Consider the following 14,340-nt stretch of genomic DNA (forward strand, 5'->3'; position numbering starts at 1 on the left):
GACTGACTTTCACTGTGAAGAACAATTGATAAATTTTGAATAGAGAAATGAGATGCTCACACTTAATTAAAAGGAAGGAAGGAAGGAAGGAAGGAAGGAAGAAAGGAAGGGAGGGAGGGAGGAAGGAAGGAAGGAAGGAAGGAAGGAAGGGAGGGAAAGAAATGAAGGAAGAAAGAACTGCAACCCATTCTGTATTCTGTGTTCTAAATAGATGGTAGGGGCAAAGGCTAGTCAGAAAGAACACTTAGAGGGTGCCTGGGTGGCTCAGTCGTTAAGCGTCTGCCTTCGGCTCAGGTCGTGATCCCAGGGTCCTGGGATCGAGGCCCGCATCGGGCTCCCTGCTCGGCAGGAAGCCTGCTTCTCGCTCTCCCACTCCCCCTGCTTGTGTTCCCTCTCTAGCTCTCTCTCTCTCTGTCAAATAAATAAATAAAATCTTTAAAAAAAAAAAAAAGAAAGAAAGAACACTTAGAAGTACACTGCAATAATCCAGGTAAGCCTTTTAGACCAGGATTGTAGCAGGGGATGTGATGAAAAAAATCATTCTATACCAGGCAAATTTTGAAGGTATAATTTGTAGGATTTCCTAGAATATAGGATGTGAAGAATTATGGAATAATAGGAATGAAGGATGACTGCAAGATTTTTGGCCTGGATAAGTAGTAAGATGTTATTGCCTTTTTTTTTTTAATCAACTTGAGCCAAGTTGAGAGTAGAACAGATTTACTGATGAAAATTGGAGGTTAGAATTTGGGTGTATCCCACTTAATTAGACATCCAATTGGAAATTTAGAATAGTTCATTGGAAATATGTTTGGATTATAAGAATGAGGCAAAGATGGAAGTCTACATTTGAGAATTTTCAATTAATCTTTATACTGATATGTCTATATGTCTACATAGATATTGATATAGATATGTATAGTAACTAAGAGGGTGGATAGATCATCAATAGCCAGAATTTAAATTAAGAAAAAAAAAAACAAAAAGAAAGATGGACCACTCTAAAATAGAGTTAGAAAGAAGGCAAGTGAGTAAAATAAAAGAATAACCAACTTAATAAAGGATCTGGAAGCCAGCTCTGGTGCTTGTGCCAAAGTGGAAGGAATAATCCGCTGGGGTCACTTCAACCACTGGCTATGGTACAATTTTTTTTTTCTTATTTGTTTGTTTTCATTTTGTTGTTAATGCTGTTTTGTTTTCTTTACTAAATTGATTTTTAAATCATTGAAATCTATTTCATATGCCTGAGAGCAATATTGAAGATAATACTATCCAGACTACTTATTAAAGTACAAATAATATAGATAGGTTCCTCTCCCTGAAAAAAAACTTCAAACCTAAATGTAGACGTATATTATTCTGAAAATTAATTAATATGCAAATTAAAACAATGATTAAGTTTTAATTGTGTTTGGAAAAAATGGTGACTTAACCAGCTTTAATTCTATCTTAAGTTTAAACAGTCAAAGCTAGCTGATTTATTTTGTTTGGAAAGCAAACACATTAAGAATTCATTTCCCTCAAATTTTACCAATGCTACAGTCTATGAGGAGAAAAAAATGCTGATCAGACTTATAAATGCATTTTTCCCATTATAAGAATTTCATAGATTATTAGAAAACTATAGGAAGTATTAATATTTCACAGGTCTGGAAATTTCTTTGATCAAATCATACCCTTTGATTTATAGCAAAAACAATCATATACTTACCAAGAATGAAATCAGTTAGCTCTGTCCTCGTAAACTCTCAGTGTATCAGTCATTCTCAGATCAAGGAAAGGGAGAACTCAAACCAGTTTTATTAAAGTGCTGAAAAGTGGTAGTCAAATGAACATTTCTTCATAATCTTATTCTGTGTCTTATTCTGGGTCGTCTCAGTATGATTTCCTCACAGCAGTTGTACACTCACAACTTACAGGTAGCTGGTTTGTTGTGCTGCGCTTAGTATTTAAAGCATGGTAAACCCAGGCACTCAATGTAGCTATCAATTCCCCTTTTCTGACTCAACATAGTTTTTTCTTCTCTAAGCAGGTGTTGCGCATACAGTCATTATAGGCCTCTTTTTAATTTGTTTACTTATTGCCACTTATTCTTCTAGTGATTATAGAATAAAGTGATTGTAAGAGGTATGAATAGATATCGAATTCATTTTTTCTGACTACTTTAAGCACTCAGTGTCATCCTCCTCAAATATCTGTCTGATTCATGCTGAAATAGCTCTAGCATTGGGAAAACTAATTACTTTCTTTTTTTAAATTTAATTTAATTTTATTTTATTATGTTATGTTAATCACCATACATTACATCATTAGTTTTTGATGTAGTGTTCCATGATTCATTGTTTGCGTATAACACCCAGTGCTCCGTTCAGTACATGCCCTCTTTAATACCCATCACCAGGCTAGCCCATCCCCCCACCCCCTCCCCTCTAGAACCCTCAGTTTGTTACTCAGAGTCCATAGTCTCTCATGGTTGGTCTCTCTCTCCGATATCCCCCCCTTCATTTTTCCCTTCCTGCTATCTTCTTCTTCTTTTTTTTTTTTAAACATATAATGTATTATTTGTTTCAGAGGTACAGGTCTGTGATTCAACAGCCTTACACAAAACTAATTACTTTCTAAAGTGAAAAGTGAAACTTTCTAAATGAAAACTAAAATGAAAAACATTGTTTTCTGGGAAATTCCAATGATTAGAAAAATTTCAGATATTTCTTAAGTGCAAAGTATGTTTTATTTTCTCAGCATCAAATTGAACTTTAATATGTGTTAACTACTGATGGTAAAGTTATTGAAATGACCTTCAAAAATTTTATAACATAGTAACAGGATACAAAAGTTTATTCATAATTGGTATTTGCTATTTAAAAAGGCTTGGTAACAGACTAGTCGATGTTAAATTTCTATATAAATTCCACTCTAGGAACCACCCTGGGCATGATATTTGCTCCTTAAAAGATGAATAATAAAAGAGAAAGAAAAGGATAATTCATGGCACAGAAAATGAATAATATGCTATCTCCCTGTGAAGTTTCTATCTTTTGGTTTAGGTTTTATTCTCCAGATTAAACCAAGGCAAGTTTTCTGGAAGTCTTTTAAAGATTTGCAAATAATTATTATGTACAATTCTGGCTTTCTCTCTTCTCCTTCTTTCCCGTGTCTTAATTTGTCCGTATTCTGTTTTCTGGACAAGCCCTGTCATTAGTAAAAGTTCACATTCCCTAAGGTTTCTTATCTCCAGTGGACATGTCACTAGTTCAAGAATTTCTCAAATATACAGTGACTTTGAATCTCCTCAATAAAGTTTTCAATTTAAAAAAAACCCAAACATCTCTAGTTTGTTGGTACACATTTTAAATGTCACCCAGATTATATCCCATGAATTATCTGATCATGGAGAAAGAAAATCAGAACTATTACTTTTCATTCTGAAAACTATTCTATTGATGAAGGAAGAGTGATTTAGATTCTTTTTGTCATCTACATAATATTCCTTACATATACTTCATATACTCTCAAATAAAATTCATTGGTTGATTCTATAGAAAAAACTGTACAAAAAAACGTAATCATTTACAAGCATATTTATAATAGTTTATATTTCAAAGGTCTCACATCCTATTGATGGGTAAATATGAGTAGTTCAATAAACACTTGTCCGTGTTTAAGTGGCAGAAGCAAAACACCGTTACTTATACTAAAGCTCTTTTATAGTCTTGCTATATTCTAGTTCCAAATCACATGCAGTAAGTTAGCTGTTTTATTTTTTCCCTGAGTGAATCATGTTTTGCCTATAAAGATGTAAAAAAATTCTGTTGTAAGTGAGATCAGAACTGCTTCTAGGAATTAAATAAAATGATATTTATTTTTATAAATACTAGTTTATTTCATAAAAATACAAAAATATAAATATACATTTATAAAAATATGAATGAATTAACACAAAGACATTCTTCAACTAAATAAATATGGCAGTAATAGTCATTCCTATTTCTTTAGGGATATATTTTTCATATTAATTTACAAAGCAGTTGCACAATGTTTAATAGTAAAGGTGACTGTAAGTCAGTTAAGAAAACATTTATAAAGTCTTTATATTTAAGGAAAGGCACAAAAAGCCTTTATGTAATTTTTATTGATTATTGATGTGGTATACTGTCCTTCAGAGATTGTTAGGCAAAGAGAGGGAACTAGTTATTATTACTTTTTTTTTTTAAATCTATATCATTCGTATTCATTCACAGAAACTTACTGATTAAGCAAACCCTTACTAAGACAACACCTACGTATTGTTTATAATTTCGATTTTTAAAAAATTTCCTCCAAGGAAGAGAATGCAGGCCACTCAATCTAGTAACAAGGAGAGTACTTCCGAAAACATGGATCAAGTCATACAATACTCTTAATCTCGGTCACTGTCATCACCCCCGTACATATCAGCAAGCTTTTTAAAACGAGGCCCCCAGTCGCTGAGGTAATCATAATCTTGGTTACAATCTGCTGTGAGAGACTCTAAAGAACTGAGTGAATCTGCTATGGAATCATTCCCTTCATAGGCATATGTTGCCAGTGAATCATAAGGTGGTGCACTTGGGTCTGAGTCATTTTCTTTTAATCTTCGGTGGATAAAATCTTGTACATCAATATTTTCCCACAGAGGCACAGTCCTCCTTATCTGAAATATAGTTTCAGGCATTACATCCCTTCTAAGTTTACTGTCTTCTCTTGCTTCTGGATTCCTTAATGTGCCAATATCAAAAGCTTGGGTATCTTCTTCCCCACCACCTTCATCATTGTAGGTCACAATGTTGTCCCGGACATCGTCTTTTGAAATTATCAGAGGTTCCTTTTTCCTCTGCCGCTTCAGTGCAGCGAACAGTACAACTAAAACTATTAACAACAACGACAACAAAGAGAAAACAGTGAAAGTCCATGATTCAGGTTTAAATGAAATATAACACACTTTGCTGAGGGAAGTTTGTGTGGTGTGATAGATGCTGAGATTTGTTTGGATAAAGAGTAACTACCCTACACAAATACAGGGTGCCTTGGGCCAATGACTAAATGTCCTCTATTGGTAAAGGAGCAGATATTACAATCCCTTTATTTACTTTCAAGACTCACTATCCTATAGAGCTCTGGCATTGCAAAAGCCTTATTCAGTTCTGGCTAATTCATTTAGCCAACTGTTAATTATGTGATACCTCATTCCTCGCAACGGTATGCTTGCTTAAAAATACTAAAATTCTAAGCTACAGTCATTATTATCCCAAGAAAAATTGAGCAACAATTTAATATTTTCTTAATGATGCAAGGGCATATATGCAAAACATTATTCATATATATGCATACATATGCATCATATATGTGTATATATTATACACATGCATATATATGTGTGTGTGTATATATACATAAATATATACATACTACTTATCTAATTCCTTCCAGTAGCTCATATCTGTTTGAATTCCTTTATTGACTTGGTTTTGAAAGCCTACTTAAAATCTGAAATATAACTCTATAAACGACAGTATAAAATTCAAAGTCTAACTTATCTTTAACCTGTACTCATCTTACAAGACAGCTCGGACTAATTATCTTGTTACTGAGGATTTCCTTGACTTGTACAGTTGCATTGGAACTTTCTGGCTAAATGTTAATTATAATCCCTCGATTCACTATGTTGTTTTTATTATTTACATACCATGTATCAGGTTAACTGTGAACCTCCCCACATAGAATATACTTTCTTGGGGCGCCTGGGTGGCTCAGTCATTAAGCGTCTGCCTTCGGCTCAGGTCATGATCCCAGGGTCCTGGGATCGAGCCCCGCATCGGGCTCTCTGCTCTGTGGGAAGCCTGCTTCTCCCTCTCCCACTCCCCCTGCTTGTGTTCCCTCTCTTGCTGTGTCTCTCTCCGTCAAATAAATAAAAAATCTTTAAAAAAAAAAAAAAAAAAGAATATACTTTCTTGTTTTTTGTTATGTTACTGAAATTTAACATATGCGTGTATATGTGACAGTGAACGTATGCAAAATAAATACGTTTTGCAATTTACATATATATTTAAAAATAAGGAAAAAGACCACATGATTTCCAAAATATAAATTTTCCATTGGAAATAGGCCAAGTCCCTAATTTTATATATAAGAAAAGTTAAGAAGTAAAGATAATCTTGCTAAAGCACACTTGCACATTGCAGGGGACAAATAAAAAACAGGTTCCCCTTACTTTAGGCAGCTAAATGTTTTGTCAGTACTATTTATGTTTTATTAAAAAACAAGAAAATGTTGGCTCAAAAATCTGTCATTTCTTTTCTCAATTTTTGTATTGAGATTACACAGAGTAAACTCATTCACATTGACACTGCATTTCACCATGGCCCTTGAGTGCCCTATAACTCCATTAAAAGCCTGTCCAATGATATTGTCATATTGGCCAACACACTTTCCTTAGTTCCTATTAATTGGTAGAAAGAATAAAAAAAAAAAAATCATTAGAAGCATCTTTAGCTAACTTCCACAGAATAGGTTATAGGTGCTGAGCTATATTCAGAATCATCTTGGAGACAATTAAAAAAAAAAGACCTTTTCAATAAAAATGGAACATATCTGTACTCTCGCCTATTAAAGGATGAAAATAAGTTAATTAACTCCAACATAGATCTGAAAATCTATCAATTTAGTGAATCATTCAGTTAAAAAAAAGATTCCTTTTAAATTTCATACTGAATTTATAAATTCTCTACTTTCCTCAAAATTTCTATAAATTCTGACTATAAAAGAAAAACAATATAGTCAAATTATTTTAAGGGTTTCTTAGCTAATATAATATTTATTAACTCCCATAAATGGACCTTAGAACCTGTTCTGAGTTTTTTTTTCTCCTCTGTTGGGTTAAAATCATCTACTTCATTTCCCTAGGCTGAGGTTATTAATTGAATGGAATTTAGAAAGGTTAAGATAAGGAATAGAAAAAAGTGTATCATTATTCCCATTAATCTGTAACTGAAATTTAGTATTTCTATTATGAATATCAGGATATACAGTTACTATAGTGATAGTAAGAGTATGTGTGACTATTAAATCAATAGAAAGCACAGATATTTTATATTGCATTTTAGTTATGACATATCTCAAATGATCATTAGACTTGCACTAGAACAAGGCACATATGACAATAATTAAGCACATTTAGCTTGTTTCTTGTTTAATTTGGATACATATATTTCCTTTGCCTAATATATCCTATCCTTATTAATTTAAATTATCATTCTGAATAGTTCCCATAAGCTTCATCTGACTTCCAAGGTGTCTAAGGAACCAAAAAAATTAAAAAGTCCTGCCTCGACTTTGCCTTGTAACATAGATAAACTCTAAGAACTACATTTCTTCAAACTGTAATAGGTAGGTCTAAAATGTCATTGTCCATGCTATATCACTATCTTGCAAAGAGCAGAGTCTATTTACTATAGAAATTTAGAAATTTAGTAACTGTGCACAAACAACAGGTGTTGGCGAGGATGTGAAGAAGGGGAACCCTCTTGCACTGTTGGTGGGAATGCAAACTGGTGTAGCTACTCTGGAAAACAGTATGGAGGTTCATCAAAAAGTTAAAAATAGAACTACCCTATGATCCAGCAATTGCCCTATTAGGTATTTACCCAAAGGATACAAAAATACTAATTCAAAGGGATACACGTACCCCGATGTTTATAGCAGCATTATCTACAATAGCCAAATTATGCAAACAGTGCAAGTATCTATCAACTGACGAATGGATAAAGAATATACACACACACAATGGATATTACTCAGACATAAAAAAGAATGAAATCCTGTCATTTGCAATGACATGGATGTAGCTAGAGAGTATTATGCTAAGTGAAATAAGTCAGAGAAAGACAAATACCATATGATTTCACTCATATGTAGAAGTTAAGAAACATAACAGATGAACATAGGGAAAGAAAAAAGAGAGAAGCAAACCAAACATAAAACAGACTCTTTAACTATAAGAGAACAAACAGAGATGCTGGAAGGCAGGTGGGAAGGAGGGATAGGTTAAATGGGTGATGGGGATTAAGGAGTGCACTTGCTGTGATGAGCACCAGGTGTTGTATGGAAGTGTTGAATCGCTACATTGTACACCTGAAACTAATATTACACTGTATGTTAACTAAGTTGAATTTAAATAAAAACTTAAAAAAAGATGAAATCACAGCAAAAATGCTTTAGAAACTTTGATAATGAAACCTGAATTGGAACCAATTTTTAACTAAAATAATAGAAAACCACTCCACATATAGGCAACCAGTTGGGAAGGTGGAAAACAAGAAATGTGTCCTATATTGTGTAGGGCAGAAAGGTGGCAGACTTTTCAGAATAATGAAGCAGCCTTCTAGGATTTCTGCATAGAAAAAATATTATGCAATTTAGTTTCATAATGTTATAGTATCTAAGCTTATTTTGGGGGTGCTTTTGTTCCCCCATGTGTGCATGCATGTCTTTATGTCTGTGTGTGTATTATCTTAATATAGAAATCTTAAAAATCAAATTTGAAATATACATATTTCCATGGTGTTCTAAATTAGGAAAGTAGAGCTATGTGAGTAAATAAAACAATATAATATCAGTAGCACTTAGCTGAATGGTAAACCAAACTTTATTTTCCATGGGGATACAAAAATATTTTACATAAGAGTCAACTTTCTAGCAGCAGTTCTGAGATGTGGATTGGTGGTATGTATGTTCTAAAGCGCCCTGAGAAAATGTTTTTCTAAATAGTTGGATCATCTTAGCTGAGAGGAATGTTTTCCCCTCACTTTCATCAATCTCCCACTGAAGTCCTGCAAGGATATCTGGCCAAAGGGATTTCATCCAGATAGCCTGAAGGGATTTGCAGTTTAAAGGAGCCAGCACATATGAGCATCGGAACATAAATTTGGCTGGCTCTCCTGCCCTAAGCATAAGCATTTTGGATGAATATTTGATGGAAACAATTTTGCGGGGGAATGTTTTACAGTGGAACAACTGTTTAATTGAATTAAATTGTTGTCCTGTTAGGGCATGCTCAAATAAAACATTTGCTGTTGAAAGCATGACTTCAGAAAACATTGCATGAGAAGATATGACCACAATGTCATAGTGATATTTTTAAAACATGAAGTTAAACTTTTAATTTGCACCTATGTATAACAAATTGTATGAATAAAAAGTTTACCTTATCTTGACAATTTAAATGCACTTGCCAATTAGGTGTCTAATATCCATATCTTAGTATTTGTTAGTAATATTATTTGAAAAGGTAGTCTTTGGTTTTGAGAATAATGGTTTAAAAGGAAAATTCTGAAATAGACTTATCTGAGTTTGAATGCTAGTTAAAACCTTCCTAAATGAGTGAATTGGTAGACGTTAGTCTTTCTTGAGAAGAATCAAAGTATTTATCTTACAGAATTGATATGAAAATTAAATCAGTTGTAAAATTAAATATACTTAGAACAGTGACCATGGTTAGTTAGCACTAAGCGGTGTAATATAAAATAGATTTTAAAAATATGTGTCTCTGTATATGTATATAGCATTAGCTATATTATCTCTGTCTTCCATCTCTAGAAAGCTAGACCTATCCTCAGAGAGAACTCAATTTTCTTTTTCTAATCGAAAGAACCATTTTATTTTTTTTAGTTTTAGTTTTATTATATTCTGTTATGTTAATCACCATACATTACATCATTAGTTTTTGATGTAGTGTTCCATGATTCACTGTTTGCGTATAACACTCAGTGCTCCATGCAGTACGTGCCCTCTTTAATACCCATCACCAGGCTAACCCATCCCCCCACCCCCCTCCCCTCTAGAACCCTCAGTTTGTTTCTCAGAGTCCATAGTCTCTCATGGTTCGTCTCCCCCCTCTAATTTCCCCCCTTCATTTTTCCCTTCCTACTATCTTCTTCTTCTTCTTCTTCTTTTTTTTAACATATAATGTATTATTTGTTTCAGAGGTACAGGTCTGTGATTCATCAGTCTTACACAATTCACAGCGCTCACCATAGCACATACCCTCCCCAATGTCTATCACCCAGCCACCCCAGCCCTCCCACCCCCCACCACTGAAAGAACCATTTTAATAAAAAGTTAAAAATGTCAACCTTTAGCCCTAGAGAAGTGTGCTTTTTGGTTGCACCATCACTGAACCAGAAGGGAGAGACTGCTTTGAGTGAAATGAGCATTCGGAGGTATAGCTTACCGAGTAGAATGATGACACAAAGAAGGATGGCGATGAGTGCACCTGTGCTCAGGCCAGCCGCTAGGACCAAGGCCTCTGCATTGCAGGACTGCATGTTTCCCTGATTATCACAGGCACACACGCGGATAGTGAGCGTGCCGGTGCTGCTCTGAATTGGATAATCATTGTCAAAGATTAAAATAGGCAGTAGATAGGTGCTCATTTTGTTGCGGCTATACCCATCTTTTCGAGTCACGATTCCTGCTGTATTATCTAGGAAAACAAAAAAAAAGTGGGGGAGGAGGGAAACTCAGACCAGTTTTTAATTTTGCAGCTGAAGGTCTCAATTTTAACTTTAAAAATGTTCTGTACCTTTATTATCTACAATGGTGAAGTTCGGATTGAGAGGAAATTCTGGTACTGGCTCAAAGAAAAATTTGTGGCCTTGGGGAGGATCATCTTTGTCCATGACACTGATAGTCTGGATCAACTGAAACCAAATCAATAAATTAAATAAAGGACAACAAAGAGCAACTCTTGTTATACTACATTTTAAGTTAGTGTTTGTGCTTTAAATATATCATCGACTTATTAAAGAAACAAAAAACAGGCCGTTTTCGGAAATTATGCCAAAGCTTTTTATAGTTCTATGCAATGTAACAATTAGTTAAGGATAAAATATGTTCATCAAGTATCACTGTGCAAGGTATCTCTATGAATCTTTGTCTGATTCTTGGCCACTGGAATATCCAACCTTAAAGAAAATTTTATCTGTCCAACATCTATCCTCTTTTAACATTGTTAGAAAGTACCAGTCTGTTTTATTAATAATTGGTTACCAATCTGTTGCCCCCACTAAATAATGATTGTCTCAAAGGCAGAGAACATAACAGATGCATTTTTAAAAAAACAAAAGTGATTAGCACAACTATTCCTACAGATCAAGAACACTATGAATATAGTTTTGGTAAAAATAAGCAATATGCCACATAATACCAGAAAGCAAAAGATTTTAAAGCTATGGGGCACCCTAACTACAATCATATTGCTTATTTTATTCAAAGTATTTGGTTTTTTTTATGGTATTTGCAAAGTTTAGAAAGATATACAAATGAATGCTTTTCAAGTTTCATAAAATCAGTGTCGAAGTTGAGAAATCACACCACCTCTTAGCTGTGCTCACTGTAAGTCAGCGGTGAGGTGTGCCAGAGTGTGAGGATGGAGCATCAAACAACAGGTCAGGCAGAAAAAGTCCACTGAGCATTTCACAGTGGAAAAAGCACTAAGCTACACATCGGGGTGCCTGTTTTTCTAGTCATGGGTCTGCCATCTGTGTGACTTGAAATCACAGCCATTTAATTACTCTTACTTTCAAATTTCTTTTCCACCAAAACAGAGTCGCACCGCTTCCAGGTATAATAGTGCAACTTCTGTAATGAACAATTATTGGAATTTCACAGTGGTTTGACATACCCATTGTTTTGCTTATTGTTTACCTTCTATAGCCATACTAACCTGCAACCTCACTAGTCAACACTTTTACCCCTGTAATTTAATATTAACTATGATTTCATTCATTTTATTGACAGAGAGGCATGAAACCTTACTTTTCTTTATATAATGCTTCTGAAAGTGCACAATTATTAATGCAAACTTAATGCACATCTTCTCCTTAGAAGATTGGATCATGACATAGAAAAAATGCTTTTAGTACTTTAATACTTTTGTTTAGCCTCCTGTTCTAGATTGGCAATGATATCTAATTTTTAGTAATATAAAATATCTTATTTTTAGTAATATTTTAAATCATAAACAACATCGGTCCTCTGGTAATATGGCTGAGTTCTTGAAATGATTAGATGGGCCAGTGTATACACATATTTTAACAGAGAATACGTAGCAGTAGATTAAAATATATTTTCAACCTTGTTAATTTTAATAAGGAAATTGTTTTCCGCCAAGTATATGAACAATGACAGAAATGTTAATAGTAGTAGTATATATTAAAATAATTATTAGTTAATATCAATATACTTTATCGAATATTATTTTTAATATGTATCAATTACATGAATCAACAAAAGAAAAGCATATTAATGGACAAATAAGTAAAGATTCTGTATATGCTATTGTCAATTGACTTATGTCTGTCTAAAATATATGTTCAAATCCTATTTCCCAGTACCTGTGAATGTGCTCTTATTTGGAAACAGGCTCTTTGTAGATGCAATCAGGTTAAGATGACGCCATAGCAGATTAGTGTGGGCCCTAAACCAATGAATGGAGTCTCATAAGAAGAGGGAAATGTGGATACAGAGAGTTAGAAAAAGAATGTCATGGGACAGTGTGCACAGAGATTGGAGTAATTCTTATAAACCGAGGAATGCCGGTGATTGCTGGCAATTACAGAAGCTGGGAAATGGCAAGAGTCCTGACTGCTGACAGACAGACTGACTGCTGACAGACAGACGGACCGCTGACACCATTGATTTCAGACTTCTAGCCTCCAGAACTGTGTGAGAGCACATCTCTGTTGTTTTAAGCTCTCTAGTTTGTGGTAGTTTCTCACAGTAGCCTTAGGAAACTAAAACATCTGTGAAGATTATTTTAAAATGGCTACACATTTATGAAAAAATGTTCAGCCAAATAATTTGGGAAGAATCCATGTTAAAATTATTATGAGATATTACTATTTGGTGGACACTTAAAGTCTAGTGTTCCAGTAAATAGGCAATCATCCACTAGGTATATGACCTATTTGGGGAGCTGTTTGGAGGCACTGATGTGTATTTATATATAAAATTTAATTAGTCTTATTTCAAAGGTTATATCAAAGGAAAGGAACACCAGGTAGTGTATAAATACAAATGTATTATAATGCTCATTATAGTGTTATCTGCTAGACTCACATTGTGTTTATAAACCAAATTTCTATTAGTAAGTGGATAGTTGAATAAACTAATTAATGTGTAGCTGTGCTAGAAAAATTCAGCATCAAATTAAAAATAATCATTTACTAAATTGAGAGTATGTCCATTACATGTTGCAAAGTAACATGTAAAAAGAAAAAAGAAAGAAAAACAATTTTTAATCCAAATAACTGTGTAATGATTCTTTTTTGGCAAATAATGATAATACCCCATTTTTATTTTTGTGTATGTAAGTGGAACTCTGTCTTGGTCTGCTTGTTTGGGCTGCCGTAAAAATCACTGCAGAAATTAATTTTCTCACAGTTCTGGAGCCTGGAAGTCCGAGATCGAGGTACCAACTAGGCGGGTTTCTGGTGAGAGCTCTCTTTCTGGCTTGCCGACAGCTGCCTCCTTGCTACATCCTCACATTGCCTTTCCTCTGAGTGTGGGCAGAGAGAGAGAGAGTCATCTCTCTTTTGTCTGTCTTTTAAAGGACAGCAACCCTCTCAGATCAGAGCCCCAACCTTATGATCTCATTTAACATTCATTGCTTCCTTAGAAGCTCCATCTCTAAATACAGCCATATTGGGGGTTAGGGTTTCAAATAAGCATTCGGTCCGTTGCAATCTTCATTGTAATAAAAGGAGGACAGTATTTCACTTTTATTTTCTATATTTAAATAGGCACGATGGAATTATATATGATTCTTAACATCCATCTACTTTTTCTTTAAAGAAATATCTAAATAACTGGTTAAAATTTCTTTCAGTGAAATTTGTGCAGTTGCTGTCATTTGTAAAATACTATATTGGTGTCAAAAATGAACATACTCTGCATTTGCTTAAAGTTACTTTAGAGATCTCTTATATATTAGGGGGACTTTGCAAGAGGACTTTGTAACTCTTGTACTATCTCTTTTTTATCTCAATAATATTGAAGTTGAAAAATCACAAAGTATAATTTATCAAACCAAAATATCCTGCCTGAGAGATTAAAAGAGGAAAAATGTAATCAACAAGACAATTATTGTGATTCCCTTTATACTAACACAGAACAATTTCATTTTCATACTTCATGTTTTATTTAGGAATATATTTCCATTCTATTCTTGAGTATAACTCAGTATCATCATAATTATGAATCCAGGGAGGAACTTTTCATATATATATATATATATATATATATATATATATATATATATATATA

The 14,340-nt window shown here is 33.8% G+C and overlaps 1 protein-coding gene across 2 annotated transcripts in view; it reads right to left on the bottom strand.

Moving 5' to 3' along the window:
* Positions 1 to 3,948: 3,948 nt before the first annotated feature.
* CDH9 (cadherin 9) overlaps positions 3,949 to 14,340 on the bottom strand; it is a 131,273-nt gene continuing 120,881 nt past the window's right edge. For both annotated transcript variants that reach the window (XM_032415454.1, XM_032415455.1), the window contains 3 exons: positions 10,598 to 10,715; positions 10,247 to 10,498; positions 3,949 to 4,887 (listed from right to left, as the gene is read on the bottom strand). In XM_032415454.1, coding sequence (XP_032271345.1) covers positions 4,400 to 4,887; positions 10,247 to 10,498; positions 10,598 to 10,715 — 858 coding nt within the window. In that variant the 3' untranslated portion in view covers positions 3,949 to 4,399. The remainder of the gene's footprint in view (positions 4,888 to 10,246; positions 10,499 to 10,597; positions 10,716 to 14,340) is intronic.

This window comes from Phoca vitulina, unplaced genomic scaffold (assembly GCF_004348235.1).
Source record: "Phoca vitulina isolate PV1807 unplaced genomic scaffold, GSC_HSeal_1.0 scaffold17, whole genome shotgun sequence".
NCBI classification, from domain to species: Eukaryota; Metazoa; Chordata; class Mammalia; order Carnivora; family Phocidae; genus Phoca; species Phoca vitulina.